At 43.5% G+C, this 21,007-nt stretch overlaps 1 protein-coding gene across 1 annotated transcript; it reads left to right on the top strand.

The window, feature by feature from the left end:
* Positions 1 to 8,718: 8,718 nt before the first annotated feature.
* LOC308296947 (cytochrome c oxidase assembly factor 6 homolog) lies at positions 8,719 to 8,961 on the top strand (the record flags this gene model as incomplete). Its single annotated transcript, XM_080740305.1, has 1 exon — positions 8,719 to 8,961. One exon carries the CDS (start codon positions 8,719 to 8,721, stop codon positions 8,959 to 8,961), a length of 243 nt encoding a protein of 80 aa, XP_080596431.1.
* Between the last annotated feature and the right edge of the window lie 12,046 nt (positions 8,962 to 21,007).

The raw sequence follows: 21,007 nt of genomic DNA, 5'->3' as shown, positions 1-21,007 counted from the left end.
CAACTAGTGTGTGCTCGCTAGGGGTTAAAGTGTCTTGCAAGTTGCTCATGGACACTTCCAAAACGTAGGCCTGGGGTAGGGACACAAACCAGTGACCTCTCTACCCACTCGACTACGGCCGCCCCCCCAGTGAGTGATGCTACATCGACTGGTGTCCCCCAGGGGTCTGTACTTGGTCCGCTCCTCTTTTTCCTTTACACCAAAGCCCTTCCTTGAACAGCTCACGTTGCCGCATTGCAACGTGTTTTGGCAGCTTGTAGCTATGACAACACGATAGAGGTATACAAGCAGATATACAAGCTCAAAGCGCGTCAATTACTACCGGGCTTGTACATCTGCTATTTTTGAACATTTTGAAAAATCTTGAAAACATGAGAACTACTGATTTAGAAAGCATTTAATCGGCCTCAAGTCTTAATTGCGACCGTCAGGTCGCAGTTACTATGTCACGTCACACTTTCCCCCTACTCATATCTCCGCCACTGTTGCCCCTATCCATGCCAAACTTTGCACGCACACTCCTTGGCTGCCAAACCACAACCTCCATATTTCTCACATGGCCCTCTTCTAGTGACACCATGAGGCCGATTCTTGCAAAACACATTTTTGGACACTGCTCCTACAGATTTTGCCCTAAAATCACGCAGAGCGGTACACAGTATCTCTAAATTCATGTCATCAACATGGATCTGTCCCATTTCCCATATTCCCTCCTGATTGGCTACCATTGCCTTCTAAAGTTTGTGTATGCGACGTGACGGTCGCTTATCTCCCGATTAGTGGTGGGTTAAGTTGGTGATGGTTCTTCGTGGAACCATAGCTACAGTAGGATACAGCCTTTTACAGAACCATTTAACGAGCCATTATCTGTAGGTGTGTATACAGTTGTGGAGGCAGCCTGTGACCTTTGTGTGTTCTGTGCTGTAGTATACAGTAGGTGTGAGGGGAAAGTGGCTCAGGGCGGGTGCTTTAAATGTGTAGGGTGGAATTATATATCCTTTTAATCAAGCCCCCACCCCCACCCCAGCAGCGCTCCGGCGTTGCGAGTGACAGAGAGAGCCGACGCCGCCAAGCTAATTCCGCCGCTGTCACATCCCATCGTCACTTACCGCACAAACGAGCGGCGGTAATGACGGCCGCCTGATGGCCCGCGCTCAGACACATTTGCAGGGGTAATGTTTGATAGAAATCAATCCACGGTAATATGGTGGAAGGATGGCAGCTCTGAAGTGATTATCTTATAGGACGGGGTTTCTTTTTTTTGCTGGTCTGGTGGCAGGAGGGGTGTTCGGTCTCTGAGGGGGAACGTTCAAGACGACACCCTTAGCGTTGCTTAGCTCAGCGGATCTCACTTCTCAGACATTTTCGTGTTAAGGGGGCCCCCACATTGATAATGTGTTTGGCTGTGGACATGTTTTGTGCCAGGGGACTGCCATAGCAGAACATTGATTGTGAAGTTATCTAAAATTATTCCAAATCTTTTCATAATATCTTCAAGATTCTTCAAAAGCCGAACAATCTCACAGCGCGTCACCACAACGCGTCACCATGTAGATTGTACATTTTTGTTATAGTTTAAATCATTCCTGTATAGCTAGATATTAGTTTTTCTTGTGCTGGTTCCTAATAGGGGCTTTTAAGCTGTGACATCATTTTGTAGGCAGAGGAGAATCTGCCCCCAGAGCATTTTCTGTCCCTCGCTATTTCAAAAAACAACGACTAAAAAATAACGACTAAAGTATAATTCTAACACTTTCCTTTCAACAACAAAGAGAAGAAAAATGTGTAAATAGTAAAAATAGTAAAAAGATTCACGGAAACTGGGGGCAGAAATTCTCCTCTGCCTACAAAATGATGTCATACTTAACAGCCCCTGTCAACTTTTTCTTGAAAAACGGATGCTAAAATAAAAATGTTTCAAAAAATATTTTATAAAAAAATAAGCTTCATATATGTGTTTCTATTCAAAAATGACCACAAAAAGCGTAAAATAATGATAAAATAATCATTTTGGCCATTGTCAGACCGACAATTTGTTTACATTCTAGTCTATAGACTAGGATGTAAACAAAGTGTCGGCCCTACAATGAAAAAGTTGACTATAGCTCCTTTAACCTCCAACCTTTTTATGATTTTTTTTTATTATGTTTATATAGACATGATTTTTGTATATTGCATTTCAGATTATCTTTACATACGGTCATGATTATTAATATGGAAATGTTGGTACATTTGCACTTTCTGTCATGACCCACAAGCGGCCGAAATGAGTCTTCTCAGACGGGTGGCTCGCATCTCCATTAGAAATAGGGTGAGAAGTTCAATCATCCCAAAACAGAGTAGAACCGGCAAGGAGTCAGCTTAGGTACCCGGTTCGGGCATCTAATACAGATTCCTTCTGAGCGTCTCCCTAGGGAGGTTTGATTGATTGATTGATTGAAGGCTTTATTAGAAGTTTGCATAGGAAAATGTACAGATTCATGACGGTACAGTTCACTGGTACAAGGTCTACTAAAAGGAGATCCATGAAAAGACTAAGCTTATTTCAACAGGAAACCATTTAAGTATCTCATATAACATTGAATGACAGACAAATAGAACACAGTACTATGCAGTAAACAGTAAGTATATACAAGGAATATACAGTAAATCTAAACAAACAGTAAGTATATACAAGGAATATACAAGTGTACAAGTATATACAAGGAAGGGGCAGGGAGGGTAGGGTTGGGCTAGGTTTTTTACCAGTTGCGAACGGCTGCTGCCTGTAAGTGGTTTTTCAGGGCAATTTTAAAGGTCCTCAATGCTCGTCCCACTGGGAGGAGACCCCGCGGCAGACCAAGGACCAGATGGGAGGATTACAATTCCACACTAGCCTGGGGATCCCTGGAGGAAGTGGCTAATGTTACTCAGGAAAGGGAAGACTGGACATCTCTGTTGGAACTGTTACCCCTGTGATTGAAGCGGTTGAAGATGGATGGATGAATGGATTTGCATTCATGAATCGAGCCTAATTATGATTGATTGTTCTCTATGTGTTCATATGAGACTTAAAGGTAAATTAAAGGTTAAAATATGTATTAAATAGCTCTATATTCTCCTAGTAATCATTGCTAGAGTGTTTGTTCAGTAAGGGCGTCTGCCTGTCTCTCTCCTTTTCACATTTTCAGGTCGCGATGCCAATTTAATCAATGTAATCAGGAGTACTCTCTCCTGATTGGCTGAGAATGTGCAACCCACCGTATTTTTTCTTCTTCTTCTGTTTATTAAAAGCTGGAGAGACCCCATGTTACAAACACACTATTCGCTTACAGTTGTGCTTTAACCTTTTAACACAGAAATAATAATAATCAAATAAATCACTTAAACCACTGGCCTATCTCAACTCAATTCCTCAGGCCTTTTTGAATTAAACATGATCCTAAAATTAGGAATGCAAACATGAAAAAAGAAAAACTGCGTTATAACCTGCATAGGTATTCTTTGTTGCCCATAACAAGGGAAACAACAAATGCCAGCTTTATTAATTGAATAAATAGCTGTCAACGAGGAACAGCCCCAGTGAACAAAGCAGTATTCATGCCGGGATTTCCCCACAGAGTGGTGAAGGAGTTGGATGAAAACACTGTGCTGCTGGCAGACAACCTTGCCATCACACAGCTACTGTTTGATTGATTGATTGAATACTTTATTAGCAGTTTGCATATAGGAAAAGCACAGGATTAATGTATCAGTTCTGAATCAGATACAAGGTCTACTAATAGGATTTAAACCCAAGAAAACACTATATGGCTTGTTTACATTGGGGTCATTTGTTGTACTCATTTCATTGAGTAAAGGTTGTGTGAAGGTCTATGATCTATTTTTTCCATGTTTGCATTCCTAATTTTAGGATCATGTATAATACCAAAAGGCCTGAGGAATTGAGTTGAGCTAGGCCAGTGGTTTAAGTGATATATAACTTTTTTTTGTTTTTTTGTTAAAAGGTTAAAGCACTACTGTATTCTAATAGTTAGTGTGTTTGTAACAGTAACAAGGGTCTCTATACAGCTCTTTAATAAAAAAGAAAAATAATTCAAGTGGGTTGCACAATATCGGTTTTGATATGTTTTACGTTAATTGCCCATGTACCACATAATGCATCATTGATTAGGTTATCACTCAAACGGCAATAATAACATTCTATTATAATTTCATTACCTACAGCGGGAGTTAAAAGTCTAGTGAGCAAAACAGCGTTTTCAAAACGCACACGGCTGGGCTAACACATCAATTATTTCCACGTAACCTAATAATATGATGTGTGATTAGGGGGTAGATTCCAATTGTAAGCTGCCATTTTGCATGCCAGCGCAGCGTGCATGTGTGGACGTGCTCAGCACCAACACCACCACCACTGACAACATTATGAATTATACATTTCTCCGGAGACAGAGCATATTATGGGATCTGAGAGGCAATATGAGCAAATCTCCCTTTTTATTCATGCCAGTCCTGTTTAATGAATCACTGAGAGATTGCTCTCACTGTCGCCATTAATCAGGGCTGCTCTGCACGCTGATTGAAGAGGGTAATATGAACACGAATACCAATGAGTGCAGGAATGTGCAACCCAGCCAGTGGCGGACAGTAAAAACCCAGTACATTTACTCGAGTACTGTCTGCACCACTCAAACCCCATGGTTGAGCGGAGACCCTCGGGGCTCTATACTAGTGTCTTGACTGTTTTCTGTTATTGTGGGGAAAAGCTTTCCCTGAAAATAGCCGATGGACAAAGTGAGCTTGTTGATGTGCCATTTTTCAACAAAAGCCACATGCTGGGGTGGTTAAGGAATCTTTTTTTGGAGTATCTGTACTGTACTTGAGTATTTGTATTTTTGGGGGGGATTGTGACATCATTCCTACTGTATTTCAAAGTCAAATATTGGGCTTTTGGCCTCCACTACATTTCGAGGAAGGGAAAAGGTATATTATGAATGAGCCACTTGAATTAACCACATTGATCAAGTGGTTAAGGCGCGTACTGCGCACCACACATGATATCGCTTTACACAGCGATACCAAGCCCCGCCCTGCCTGTGTTCGATTGGCTGAATGCAAGACGGAGAAAACAAGGACGCCTTCCCCAGAAGGAGCGGTGGGGGCGTTGTCACATTCGAATACAGCCACAAGCACCTGGCTTGGTGCCGTGCAACGTGGGCATAAAAGGGACATGGACGGAATTCATTTGTGTGACTCGCGTTGCGGTTGGTTGTTTAAGTTGGAAAAAATGTGTCCAAACATGGATATGACTGATGTCTGACATCATACAGTAGATGTCTGACAGGTCAGTGATGACATCAGGGATCTCCATATACCGTTATGGGGATAAAAGGGACAAGGACGGAATTCATTTGTGATTTCAGAACAGGTCAGCTATATCCTTCTGCTGAGTTGGGATGAGGTGTCACGCACTGACGCATGCACGCACGCACAGGATCTGCAGAATCTTATAGTTAATTATTATTATATTACTAGTAAGACGCCACAGGGTGACATGTGACCTTGCCCTAAAGGGCGAGGTCACCAATTCTTGTCCATCTGACCAGTGATGTATATGGGACCAGTTACCCATATATGGAGACCCCTGCATGATAGCCAACAATGTGATGTCAGAACATGCCCATATATGGGCATTACTAAATATGGGCATTCCCAGATATGCGCTTAATATTGATGACATCGGGACAGGGATCTCCATATATGGGAATAAAACGGACAAGGACGTAATTAAAAGTGTGACTTGTGATGACATCAGCGATCTATGGGTATAAAAGGGACATCAAGCCAGAGCGTGATGTCAGAGCGGCGAACCCATAGAACCACAGACAAACCCATAGAACCACAGTGTCAGGCGTGACGTTACGTACGGACAGACAGAGATACGCGGACAAGATGTGCCGGTTTTCATAGTAAACTTGCGACCTATGGTCGCAATCAATATGTGTCAATTTGGGGGTCCTTGACATGAAAAAGTTTGAGAACCACTGATATAGACAGTGGTGCTCTTGCCACGTATCAAGCCTCAGCAGTCCAACGCGCCACAGGTTGTTTGGACATGTCGCCATTGTCAAAAGTTCCCACTTTCACGTCCCATCGCTCTCCTTGTAGTTGCTGCTCTCGGTCACGGTGCCATTCAAACACATAATTTGAAAATTATCAGTATGGGCCAGGCATCTGTGAGCAAATCGGGAGGCTTAAGATTGGATCTTAGAACCCCTCACAAAACAGGATCATCTTGCCAGATAATCGCTTCTAATCGGGCTCCAACTAGGAACGGCCTGCCTGACAGTCCGGAGGGCCGTTCCCCAACCCCAAATCTCCCCGATTATCCTCCTGTACTGTGAACTGGACTTTAATCTGCCAAAAAGGGGGGAAAAAGAAGATTTTCGCCTTTAATGAAATACCCAAAAGAGGGACAGCAGGTTGAAAGCGGTTATCACAAGCCATCTTTAATACAAACCTTCTCTCTAACACTTCCATTGCGATTTCATCCTCAGTTCACAGTAGTAAACCATGATAGAACATGACAATCCGTTTTTAGTCTGTAATTGAATAAGTATTTGTCATTGTAATTTGGTGAGCTGTAATATGGGCCCAGGCCAGAAAGATCTATATGTTTTGGGGGTAAATGAATGTCCTACTTCGCAAAAATAACAGATGTATAAGCTCACAACGCATCGTGAGCTTATATTATAGTTTCGAAAGATATTGAAAGTGAAAGTGGTTAAGTCTGTGGGGTTTCCAATTATTTATATTTAACCAATGAAAAGTCTAAGATCTTGTCACTAAATAATAACTACAATGGATCCATTAGAAATCCATCCAATGGATCATTCATTTTCCTTTTGCTGAAAAGTAAACTGTTCTGGACGTTTCTAGGTTTCCTCCCGACAGGGATGATGTGTTGTTAAAAGAGCACTTTGCCCATAACACTTGCCCTGTATTTTGTCCCACCCCAGGGTTATTTTCACCTCAGACTGCAGTTCAGAAGATATTCCTAAAAAGCCCAAATTACTATTACTCAGTAGGAAAATGTATAGGTTCCCAGAAGTGTCCCTCAATGAGACTTTATGAAATGATATGTATTAACATCAGCATTTCACTGAGCTGTATTTATCACTATAATGAATGTAATGAATGTCCTCCCACATGCTGTATGCCACTGGAAGGATGAAGTTGTAAAAGCAAGTAGTTTTGTGTGTGTGTGTGTGCGTGCGTGCGCGCATGTGTGTACTACAGTATATGTATATGTGCACAGTATACTGTATGTGCACACGCACAGTATGTGTGCATATACTGGACCGGTGCCCCGGCCTACTCAGGGACAAAGCAAATCTTGAACAACGTAAAACGGGATTGTAATGCCCGGGTATTTATGCCCTATCAGTTATGCAATACCCATTGTACCTGTTGTCAGAGTACTCGCTGTATACACTTAGAGCAGGGGTTCCCAAACTTTTTTGTCTCAGGGCACCCCATGAATATTTTTTTTTAATACGAGGCACCCCTACATTATAATTTTCACTCCCAGCACCTTGTATTTATAGCATATCGGCGTTGTCGGGTGGAAACCTTGTTGTATGTCCAAAACTGTTCGTTTTGTATTTATCATCTATAAAATGTACTAAACTAGTGAAAACAGCAGATCTACAAGCACACAACGCCTCGCATCACGAGGCGTTGTGTGCTTGTAGATCGGCTGTTTTCACTAGTTTTGTGCGACAGTCTTGTTTGATGAAGCAGAGCTTTGCTTTACCAAAAGACGTACACATTTTGAAACATGGAGGTACGAGGTTTCTGCCCGACAGTGACGATATTTAGTGATTATGTTGTGAGGAAAACGTTGAGATAATAGCCATTTTGGTTAGAACTGACTGAAAATAACTTTGTACTTCAAGTTTAAAATGATACTAAATATTTTTTCAAGTGTCCAAATAAATTCCGAATATTATCAAATGATCTCGTGGCACCCCTGGACTGCCGCCGCGGCACCCCAGGGTGCCCCGTCACCCACTTTGAAAACCCCTGACTTGGAGTACCCACCGACATACTGGGGAACAATGCAGGTTGCGTACAATGCCAGTTGGGACTCGCAGGTCCAGCTTGAAACCAGGGCACCAAGCTCGGGGGCCACCAAAGGCCTGGCCAAAAAGATAGAAAGACCGGACTATTGCAAGTAACGGCGCAAACAAACTGCTGCATAAATGTGCGTAGGCAGCACCTCGCTGATGAAGTGAAATGATTCAGCATGCAGGTAGCACCAAACCAAGTCGTAGCCCAGGGCACCACGAAAAGGGTTGTCTGAATCACAACAAAGATATTGCGTTGTTGAAAAGGCTTTTGTTGTTTGTACTGGGATATTTCGCTTACATTCTCTCATAATACATATCTTTAAAAAATAGGAAAACTAACAAGTAAGACGCCTCAGGGCAACATGCGACATACGTACAATATATGGGCATTCCCATGTGAAGTCCAGTTAGATATGGGCTTAATATTGATGACATCAGCAAACTCCATATATGGGCATAAAAGGGATTCTGTTAGTGTGACATCACAGTGAAGCCAGAGTGTGATGTCAGAGCGCCTAACCCATTCTGTTAAGAGTGGTTCCCCTCGGATAATAATATAGTAACACAGAACTGAGCTGAAGAACCACTGAGTGGAGGCAGAGTGATGTCCGCTCCCAACTCATCTCAGAGGAGAGCGTGCTGGGCGGCCAGGGACGAGCTGTGGAGGTGCCTGGACGACAACCAAGAGCAGCAGGCCGCCTGTGACAAGTTCCACAAGGACTTCGAAGCCAACTGTCCCATGCAGTGGGTGAAATACTTCGCCAAGAGAAGAGACTTCTTAAAATACAAGGAGAAAATGCAGGCAGAGGGGTTCACGCCTGCAGAAGGCCCAAAAGTCTCATCATAGACACTGGAGGGTCGTTGCGCTCTCATGGACTTGGGCCCTGGCTAGTGGCCCATTTTAAACTGCCAATTGAAGTGGAGAATTTGGGTCACACATGGGAGGTGTGTCCTGTCCTACAATGTGCTTATGCTACTGTACGTCATTTTCCACCCGTCTGGATTGGAAGCCCAGGTAGTCCTTCCTGACAACTGAACACCACCTGTGTAGACCAGGAGGACTGAGATCTGTTTAGCCAAAGCCCCAATTTTGCTGGATCACCAGCACCACCTACCCGGGAACGATGTCTGTTTGCCTGTGTCCATTTATGGATATATCTAAGTATCTGTCTGTCTGCGTCCATTTTATGTCCATATGGAGATCTCTGTATCTGTCTGTCTGTGGCCCTCTTATGCCTATGTATGTGCCGGTTCTGGAAAACTCTGATGTTAGACATCAGCTCCAGGTACGGAGATTCCGAACCTTTCGCGCTGGTTCCGGAAAACCATGTAGCAGGTCGGGGACCGCGTGTGGCGAATTTGAGGCCGGTGGGACGAACGGTCCCATTAAACCTGTTGTCATAGGACCTGTCAGAGCATGATGTCAGAGTGACAAACCCATAGAACCACAATGTCAGGCGTGACAGAGATACATATATATATAATATACATACGAACAATCTGTGACCGTTCACATACTACTAATCTTGCAACCTATGGTCGCAATTATTTGACCACTGTTGACGTGTGTAATTTTAATTATTAATGGATTTTAAGTTACCGTTTTATGTTTATTTTTTGTGCTGCTGCTCGGCCAGGACTCCCAGCTAAATGAGTTTTTGAATCTCAGTGGAACTACTCCTGGTAAAATAAAGGTGAAACAAAAAAAAACAAAAAAACTGGAATTTTGAAAAGTTTTTCTTCCAGTATTTTGCCCTTGTTGGTTCTGTGAACAATGGAAGGTGTTCTCCGTTTTTTCTGCTCTGGTTTTTGGTTGCTTTGCCTCTGGACAAACTCCATAGTCTCCTCAGCCGTGAATTCTACCAAACCTTCCTCTGGGCCAGCCGTGGTTGTCAGGGGCGTCACAAGGGGTAGGAAAGTGGGACTGAGTTACCAGGGCCCAAGATGGAGGGGGGCCCTATAGTAACTTTAGCCATTGAAAAATAGCAGATATACAAGCTCACAGCGCGGCACCGAGTGCCACGCTGCGAGCTTGTAGATCTGCTATTTTTGAAAAGTCGTAAAAATGTGCGCAAATCTTTGTATCTTTTAAGCGAACATTTTGTAACTCAAATTTTGCTTCCGGGGAGCAGATGAAGATGGGGGGTCTAGCTGTGGCCAAATACATATCATCTTGGGGGTCCTTCACATGAAAACGTTTGCGCACCACTGACATAGAAACATAAGTTTCTTGCACACATTTTCACGATTTTTCAAAAATAGCAGATCTACAAGCTCGCAGCGCGGCACTCGGTGCCGCGCTGTGAGCTTGTATATCTGCTATTTTTCAATAGTTAACATTCATGGGGGGCCCGCAGTGAATCCTTGTACCCAGGGCCCAGGATTTGGTGTGACGCCCGTGGTTGTCGGCCAATTTCACTTCTGTGTTCCTTCCGCAGCGAGGCTGCTCTCAGTCACAGTTCATCACACGGTGTCAACTTTCGCTTGCACTAAATGGTCAGCTAGCCGTTATCAGCCCTAGGGCTTATACGCGGTCTATCTCTGCCCCTTTTTACGGTCACTCCCCTCACCCAGGGCGAATAACGTCCCTTTAAACCACACGAACCCCAGCGTCCCCATTCCGGGGGAAACATTTGGTGAAGATAGCAGATCTACAAGGTCACAACACGTTGTCTATTCTTGGCATGGTGTAAAGAGCAGCGGTTTCCATATTTTCTGCTTCCAGGGCTTCTGACAGGAGCGATTGGTTGAATTATAAATCCGCTTATTTCTCTCGCTCGAATGTCCATTTTTTCCCGCTACATGTCTGCCGTAGAAAATGCCAGTAGTCAGTAAACAATGAATGAATGTCGGCACCTCCCACCAGGTGCCACCATTCTTTGGGGGAGAAAATAAGTACTTTTAAAGGTAAGATGTCCTTCTAGGCTAAAATTCTCCTTTAATGTTATGTATGTTATCAATTAAATATTATAGTTTCCCATATGCACTATCCTCACGGCCACCAGTGGGAATCGCTGGTGTAGAGGAAATACTAGCAGACAATTTAAAAAAGAAAGAAAAAACACCCAGTGTGAAGTGAGCGGTGCCTTTTATGTGTTCATTTCATTAAGCATCCCGTGCAGCTTGGCCAATGAACCAGGTGTGGGACATACATACATACAGTACATACGTAGATACGTACATACATGCATATATACATCCAGACACACACCTTTTAACCTGTGATGTGACAATACAGATGAAGTTAGACCTAGTACAGAGCCTTGGGGGACCCCGGTCAGCTAAGTACAGGGTTGAAGTGGTAAATGACAAAGATTGTGCAACATTTTTCACTCTGCTTCTCTCTCTCTCCCTGTTCTGCAGTTGTTGATAAATTCATGTCCTTAAACGGCTCTAATTGGAACCATACGTACGACAAGGAACAGGATGTCTAAGTAGTAAAGGGAAGGCCATGGGTACATTGTAAGACAGAATCGCACGCCAAAAAGCAGATTTAAAAAGGCTTGTGCCCCGTTGTGAGCTTGTAGATCAGCTGTTTTTGTGGGGCTCGGGACCCGAACACGGGACACTTTGTCAAAGCTTATGTGGTACGCGCCTTAACCGCTTGTCTACCACTGCTCCAGGTATAAATCAGCCTTTATATCATCACTGTCGTGCAGAAACCTTGTATCTCCAAGTTTCAAATTTGTATGCTTTTTCACGAAGTAAAGCCCTGCTTCATCAGACAAGGCCGTCGCACAAAAGTAGTGAAAACAGCCGATCTACAAGCACACAACGCCTCGCGGTACGAGGCGTTGTGTGCTTGTAGATCGGTTGTTTTCACCATTTAGTAAAAAAAATATATATATAAAAATGTACGGTTTTGGATATACAAGGTTTTCGTCCGACGATATATTTGTTTTTAGTGCACAGTTATATTTTAAGGACCACCATCACAGTGCAATAGTGGCATATCCTGTCCTGTGATTTTTGTTTTGTTTATCCTACTACAGTATGCATATCTAAATACGGGCGCGCACACACGCAAACGCACGCACGCGCACACACTTCCAAAATGCCTGCCAACAACACACACGTCCCTGTCGGGGGAGTATAGCTCCAGCGTCGGCCATCACACACAGCATTCCATCATACTGTCACTCACATCTGCTGCCCCCCTCCCCTCCCCTCCCCCCCTTATCACTCTCTCCCCAATTCTCTCTTTTCACCAGAATGTTCTCTCTCTTTCTCTCTCTCGTCCTCCAACCTCCTAAATTATTCTTCCTTCCATCCTCCTCCACATCTTCTTCCTAACTAGCTGAATATCTGTCCAATGTTTTCATGCCAAAGCAAAATGTTCATTTGAGACAGGGGTGTGTGTTACTAAAATTTTAGGTCCAAATGTCCCCAAAGGTATAGTCGAGTTTGAGAAATAGACGTTGGTATTTATGAGGACGATTTTCCTGGTCCTCACGAAGATAAAGGACTGTTTCATGGTTTCAAAAAAGATTTTTAAGGCTTACATTATAGGACAAGATTCATGCTGGAGTTATGGTTAGGATTAGGCATTTAGGGGGAGGTTAAGGGTTAGGAGTTATGCCGGAAATAGCAGATCTACTTGCTCGCATTGTTGTTATGAGTTTGACGTCCAAAAATGTACGGTCATACAAACGCGCGCACACGTGTGTGTGTGTGTGCGTGCGTGTGTTTGATTGCTAATTTGGCTGTATGACTAGTGGTCCACAGTGGTGCTCCAAACTCCCCTAAAGCTATTTAAAAGGTGTCTATACACATTATATGATCGAAACTGAGGAGTGAATTTTCTCTTGTGTGTGCGCGAGCGTGTGTGTGTGTGTGTGTGTGTGTGTGTGTGTGTGTGTGTGTGTGTGTGTGCGCGCCCTACATATATGGCGCAGGTACCAGTATAAAGGCACGCTCACACCGGATCTGTTGACTTGGATTCTGTACGACACCAGTCCACCACGGCTCCGGCAGGTAGGTGTGTCTTGGGTGGGGCTTGATGGATATGAATTTATGATACATAAATGTATGATTCATGTATGAGGCTCATATGACCATAAAGTTATATTCTGTGAACTACTGTCTGGACTTAAAGTACAGGTCATGGCGACTGTGGTTACCCTGACTACGAGACCATGTTTGTTATAAGTTCTGGTGGAAAGTTACAAGTGAATAAACAAACTATTGTCTTCTTGTTATCATATGGGAACCAATCGCCTAACTGTCATATACTGTATTATTTTATTCACGAATGTCTGACCACCATCTTGTCAGAGAGAGCTCCAACCGTGAAACGGGTTGGACGTGTTTACTTTACTGTTCCTTGCCTGTCTTTCTCAGAATATAGCAAATTCCATTTAATAGTTTATACACCTGGTTTCTCTCATGTCTTATTTCTTTGAGTTAAGGAAGTAAGAGTCTTTGAATCTTTCTATTAGTGCTGTTGTTGTTTGACAGTCACTCTGTTTGGATCACATCCCTGTCATTTCCCACAGCCACACCTATACACAGAGCAGTGCTGCTTTCATTGGCTTCACGGATCCGACGAAAGAACCCGATCTGAATGAAGTTGGTTGAGACAAACTTTATTCAAATTAGATCTGTCCGTGACAGTCCGTCAGTTATGGCACATCAGCCGTATCAGTGCTGTATCGTACTCGCCAGACTGCATCGCACGTAATTCCAATGGAAATTAATGGGATACGTGCGATACACAGATTGGACGGACCCGATCTGAGCACGCCTTTAGACAGGAGATGTATTTTTCTTTCTTTCTTTCTCAGCTGGCCCTCAACCTCAAATGTAAAACACCACAGTTGTTTTTTCCAATGACTGCATTCCTACAGAAGCAACGTTTCAGTCTGTGCGGAGAGCAAAGCCCGACTGATGCCTAATCTACGCTCCATCATATCATCATCATGCTCGATCTACAAGCCCACAACGTGGTGCTGACACGACACACTGTGAGCTCGCAGATCTGCCATTTTCAGCGCACGAGAACCATTACACATATAGAGCAACGAAGTCATGACTTTGCTCGCTCATCCCCCGGTTGGCGGAAGTAATTTCTCTATGGAGAATAACATTGAGTCATCTTAAAATCGTCTCATATAAGCCATTGTGGTCCAAAAATAAACAAACGGCCTCCACGATGTTGTCGGGGAGGTGGCTCTGTATGGTTTATGATAGTCAGTCACTAATATTTGATACAGTCTATCTCTGGCGAAAATGTAACTAATTCGTCGTTTTCTCACCATCAGTTGTTTCTTCATATCCATGAGTCAAACCGCTGAGATCATTCGTTTATGTTTGGAACACAGTTCTTATATGACGCGATATGAAAAGAAGTCTATGGGAATTCAGAATGGGGGGGGAAAAAACAGGAACCAGGTAGGATGTGTAAATGACGTCAAACTTCGCAGCTATATAAACAAGTACTATAGTCTGGCCCTGTTAGGGCAACTACACTAATCATCGCGGTAGTCTCCGACCGCAGGCGTACTGTCACACTTTCAGCGGGGACGAGGGGAAAGTGTAAACGACCAAGCGAGCCGTGTCAGGCCGGCGTTGCAGAGAGGATAATTAGGATTTGTGAAACCCAGTTTTGCCTTTAAAAAAAGAAGAAAAAAGGGGGCAAATCACCTCTCCGGTGCTAAGGGGGCTGCCGGCGCGGCTACACAGATCATTTTACATATCAGGCAGCCTAGCAACTGACAGATGGAGTGAACTTACTGCTGGCTGCCACCGCTGATAGCAGGACACTGCAGGACTGCACAATTAGCTGCCATGATTCTCCGGCGGAGGCCAGCCAGGGAGGCAAAGCTCATTAAGATGCATGGCATCCTCAAATGCGCAAAACCCACACTTTACAGCACTATTAAGTTGCCCTTTAAAAAAAAAAAGAAACACATTGCCGGCCCAGTGTAGCTGCTGTTACACAGATAGTTTGTTGGCACTGATAACGCCGGCCAATTTGACTATCATACTGTAAATGTGAATGGCTAAACGGTTGTCACGTTGAAAAGGTTAACTCAGTAACTCAACTCGCTGCATGCTGAGAGACACGAAACTAAAGCCATACCCGTTGTTGGAGGCATAAACACAGCCTGTTATAGAAGTGACTCCTCCACTTGTGAGCAGTGGCTGTGCATTGTGGAGGATGTAATGGAGAGATTTACACATACTGTAGACTCAGGATACAGGAAGAGTATTGTTTCTTGAAAAATGGGAGAAATGGACTGAATACACAACCTGGAAAGACTCAAAAAAGGACTCTAATATGATAATGAAAATGATGTAAATGTTGACCCTGTAAATATGTGTGCATTAAAAAAATAATAATAATTAAAGCTGCAAGCAGCGATGACCGGGCCCTCGCAGCTCTACCCACGTCACAAGGCCAGCAGCCAATCAGAAACCAAACAGGAAGTCAGCCATTTCGACTAATTAGTGGCGTTTTGGCACATTTTTGGCCGTTATCACGGGTCGCACTTTAACGACAGTTTTTTGAGAAAAAATTGTTTTGTGAGAAAAAAAAAGTGTTTTGAGAAAAAAAAAGTTTTTTGAAAAAAAAAAAGTTTTTTGAGAAAAAAAAATTTTGAGAGAAAAAAAACAATTTTGAGAAAAAAAAAATTTGAGAAAAAAAAATTTTGAGAAAAAAAAATTTGAGAAAAAAAAAACATTTTTGAGAAAAAAAGATTTTTGAGAAAAAAAATGTATGACACCAGCCGCGAGTCTGTACGACAAACGGTTCATGAGTTATAGAGGCACTTCCTGTTTGGTGAAGGGCACTTCCTGTTTGGCGAAGGAAGCGTCAATTAAGGTTAAGGACTCTTAATCAAGTCATATGATACCAGCCACAACTCTATACGATAAACGGTTGATGAGTAACAGCCAAAAAAGGAACAATCAAGTTTCGGCCAATCAGAAGAGGGGGCGGGGCTTAGTTAAACCAATTAAGGTGAAGGACACTTAGTCAAGTCATATGATACCAGCCACAACTCTGTACGATAAACGGTTGATGAGTAACAGCCAAAAAAAGGAACAATCAAGTATGGACCAATCAGAAGAGGGGGAACTTCCTGTTTGGTGAAGGAAGTTTGACCCTTCGCCACGGGCACGCCGTTTTACGAAAACTCACGATTCGCACAACTTTTCATCGTTAAGGTGTCTTGAGTATGCCGAGCGAACTTGAAGTTGATCCGATTAACCCCCTAGGAGGAGTTTGTTAAAGTGCGACACGTGAAAACGGCCAAAAATACACCAAAACGCCACTAATTAGTCAAAATGGCTGACTTCCTGTTTGGTTTCGGAAGTGGCACCAAGAGACTTTTTTGTGAGTCCGGACATGATACAGGTGTGTAGCGATTTTCGTACGTGTAGGTGAAACCGTATGGTGGGGCTTGAGGCACGAAGTTTTGTAGGGGGCGCTATTGAGCCACGCCCCCTTTAGATTTTTTTTAAATACGAAATTTTTCGCCACTTGTGATGTGTGTGCAAAGTTGCGCAACTTTTGAAGTACGTTTTGCGGCTCAAAAACACGATTCATTCGGCGGAATAATAATCTTTGCAAATACAATAGGGTCCTCACACACTGTGTGTGCTCGGGCCCTAATAAAAAACACAGCCTGTACCTTCACCACATAGCTAGCTACCATCGATCATAAACTTTGATCACAAAACGCTTTTGCTGTACAAAGCAACAGAGGGAATATGCTCATTTAATTAAGCTACAAAAGGCCCTTCCTAACTCATCAAGGTACAAACGTGTTAAATATAGTCCTCCTATTTTGGTCTATTTTTATTTGGTATGTATGGAGGAGGCCCGGGAGACCCCTGGCACAACCCCCATCATCTGATGCTGGTGGGGGCGGCTCTGAGACAGACAGTCTCAGAGCCTCTCGTATGGTCCTGTTTTCTGTCATTTGCTCTGGTGGTGCCTGAAATCCAACAAATCTCTCTCGCGTCCTTCCCAGTCTGCCAACTGTCTCCACCCTGACCCTCTGTGTTACACACTCACAAACTACACACCGCCCCGACAAGGAATCTCCTCCACCCTCCACTGGCTTTTCTTTTGGTGTGTAATTTCCACTTTCACAACCACGGCTCCGTAATGATCCTTGTCATGCGTCAGAAAAAAGAAAAAAACACAGTGTCTTTCAGTACGCCGGATGAATTATTTCCGTCGTGCCGTTAACTAAAAGCGAGGAGGTATAATAACGACGCCGTACGGGGGCGAGAGAACAGGCCGAGGGAGCAGGGGGAAAATGAAAGACAACTGGAATGGAATGGGCAGGCCGTGGGGAGAAGGGAAAGGAAGGAAAGGAAGAGAGAAAGGAGAAAAAGAGAGGAGGAAAAGAGGGGCACTCCTGGGACAGACCGACAGAGGGTTGCGCGGAGGAGCTTAATTTCCCAACGCCATCTGTTACCGGTCCCTGGGTTGAAAGCTCCACTTATGTCAAACCTCCCACCACCATGCTGCACTGCAGCGCCTGGAAAGAAAGACCCCTACCAAGTTTTTGCCTGTCTGTCTGCCTAATACTCATTGTTTTTTTTACTGCACCGTAGCCAGGAGCGTCACACCAAATGCTGGGCCCTGGGTACAAGGATTCACTGCGGGCCCCCCCCATGAATGTTAACTATTCGAAAAATAGCAGATATACAAGCTCACAGCGCGGCACCGAGTGCCGCGCTGCGAGCTTGTAGATCTGCTATTTTTGAGAGAGACCTATGTTTCCATGTCATGTGGTGCTCAAAAATGGTAAATGGTAAATGAGGCTTTTATATAGCGCTTTTATCCAAGGCACTTTACAGAGATTGTGCATTGCATTCACCCATTCGCGCACACATTCATACACCGGTGGCGGAGGAAACCATGCAAGGCACCAACCTACTCACCGGGAGCAATTAGGGGTTCAGAGTCTTGCTCACGGACTCTTCGACATTAACTCAGGGGGAGCCCGGATTCGAACTGGGAACCCTTCGTGCTCTAATAACGGTTTCTCTACCCCTGAGCTATGCCGCCCCTCAAACGTTTTCATGTCACGGACGCCCAAGAATATATGTATTTGGCCACGGACCCCCATCTCAAAATATTTAATTCCAGGGGACCCCCCAGAAGCAAAATTTGTGTACAAATGTTCGCTTAAAAAATACATATATTCAAAGATTTGCACACATTTTCATGACTTTTCAAAAATAGCAGATATACAAGCTCACAGCGCGGCACCGAGCTAAAGTTACTAGGGCCTTTCCACCTTGGGCCCTAGTAACTCAGTCCCACTCCCCCCCCCCCCCCCTTGTGACGCCCCTGACCGTAGCGAAGGGATTCACAGACTCCCACCCACGCTCATCTGTACGGCGGCTCTCTAACGCGTACCGCGGTACCTGTGCAAGCTGAGATAAATGAATCTGCCTGCTATTTTCTGGGTCATGAAAGCCTCAGGTTTTATTTATTTTTTGGTGTAAGAAATGTTGCAAACGTGGGCATCAAAGTGTTGTTTTGTTCACCTTTTGCGTTTGACTACAATTTGCCGTCTTGTTGAATGTTGTTGGTCGGGCCAATGTCGACAGAAAGGGCCCACTTGGTGGTGATGTGTGGGGTGGAACCCACTGGGAACAGGGGAACTCAAGAACTCATAAAATAGCAGTGATGGGAAGAGTGCTCACATATTTTGCTTAAGTAAAAGTAGTAGTAGAAATGCTTTGTTTAAAGGACAACTTTGTTTTTTTTTTTACAACTAGGGTTCATATTTTAGATAGTCAATAAAGAAAAGAAAAGATGAGTGTTAAAATGTTTTCATTTACTTATTTCTATTGTTGTAGTGATTTTAACAATTTTGATGCATGCCTGCCCTCCACGCAAGTGGCTAAATATGTATTTTCAGACACAATAAGCCCATTCCCAAGATGCACCGCAATCTTTCATGGGCAGATGTGACTTATGAGGGCTGGTGTAAATAGTAACAAAGAAATTGTCAGCTTGTTGTGTCTAAAAAGACTTATTTAGCCACTTGTACGCATGCCCCCAACCACTGAAATCAAAATGCAAAAATGGCTAAAACGATAGAAAGAAGTAAATGAAAACATTTTAACACTCATCTTTTCTTTTCTCTAATTACAATCTATAATATGAACCCTTGTTGTAAAAAACTAAAGTTGTCCTTTAAGTTGAACTTCCAATAGTAAAAGTATTCATTGTGCAGAATGTCCCATTTCAAAAGTGTAGAAATGTATGAAAAATATTTTGAAAATAGCCGATCTACAAGCTCACAATGTGTCACGTCAATGGATTGTGAGCTTTTAGAGCTGCTATTTTCAAATGAAACGAAATATATATATACAGCTGAAGTGGTGGTGTTTTGTACTAATAATCAAAATCTACAAAGTAACTAAAGTTTTCATATAATTGTAGTGTAGTAGTGGGGTAGAAGTAAAAGTATTGAAAATTATACTATATACATACCTCAAAATTGTACTTGAGTACGGTACTTGAATACATGTACTTAGTTACTTTACAACAGTGGTTCTCAACCTGTGGGTCGGGACCCCCAGGGGGGTCGCCACATTATTTTCGGGGGGTCCCCAGATGATTAGCTTAATGTGCAACATTGGTTTCTCACTCAACAGTAAAACAAACCAACATAAAGTTTAAGTGCATAGAGGGTGTCTCCCCATCCTAAAATGACAATTTGAGGACGGTTTAATACCTCTTAAATGACAAATTTAACCAATCTGTCAAACATTAGAGACATAAATTGTGAAAATAACCGATCTACATGCTCACAACGTTGTGAGCATGTAGATCTGCTATTTTCACAATAGAACCGTGTTATACACAATGTAATGTCTCAACTCTTAGAGCTTGTCAGGGCGGGGGGGTCCCAAGTTAAAATGTTATTATTTTGGGGGTCGCGGCCTGCAGTAGATTAGAGATTATCATGATTGATTATGTGTGACGTTATAGAGTAGATCATGTGTTCATTGATTATATATCTAGGTCTTTATGATGATACTAATACTTGATAGTTAGGAGCAGGGAGGCCTTCAGTGGGCCTCAGTAACTATTGTTTTGGTAAAGCCTATCTTGTTATGGTACAGCTCGTTCTAGAGGCCTTGAAGCCACACAGTATAACTCTAGTGTCTGACCATTCTTCTTGGCAGAACTACCTTACCACTGCCCAGAGTGTTAAACTGTACTTCTGTCCATGATATCATGTTACATAAACTTGACCACACCACCACCTAATATAATTGTCTTGTCTCCTCATTTTCTCATGATTATTGATTGATCTGAATTCCACCACACGACCTGAAAAGGTTAAGAACCACTGCTTTACACCACTGTAAAATATGTCAATGGAACTGCCTCCAAGTCACAGTTTTTCCCCCCCCTCTTATTTCTTAGTGGGGCACGCTCTGCACGCCAGTCCTCTCTGCCACGTACAGTAGTGTTGTGTGTGGCCTACATTCCAGTTTGTTATAGGCGCGGAAATGTGTCAAATCCCAGGGTTCAAGACCAAAAATATAACATTGTGCCGGAGTGTGAAGTCCCCGAGATGCAGGCCTTGTCAAAGCCTGCGAGCGGCCGGCGAAGGTGTCGCTCTTGGGGGCGTGTGTTATACCTGCATGACGGGTGAAGGTCAGCGACGCCACCGTTGTGGGCTTTGTTTCCGAGTCCTCGCTACACAGGAACTGAGCACCGACGTGGCTTCTCGGACACTAGATATTCCTGAAGAAGAAAAAAGGAAGAAAAAATAAAATGTGTTTAATGGCGGCCACTGCTCCTAATAGGCTACTGTATACAGCAGGCGATTATGGTGTCCGTAGGAGATGCCTTGTTGGCCGCGGCTTGTGATTGGCTGAACCGGAGGTACTAGGGAGTGCTCTGCTGT

The sequence above is a fragment of the Nannobrachium achirus genome (genome assembly GCF_963921795.1).
Source record: "Nannobrachium achirus genome assembly, chromosome: 13".
Lineage (NCBI taxonomy): Eukaryota > Metazoa > Chordata > Actinopteri > Myctophiformes > Myctophidae > Nannobrachium > Nannobrachium achirus.
The sequence above is the reverse complement of the archived record's forward strand: the minus strand, read 5'-3'. Positions and strand labels throughout refer to the sequence as shown.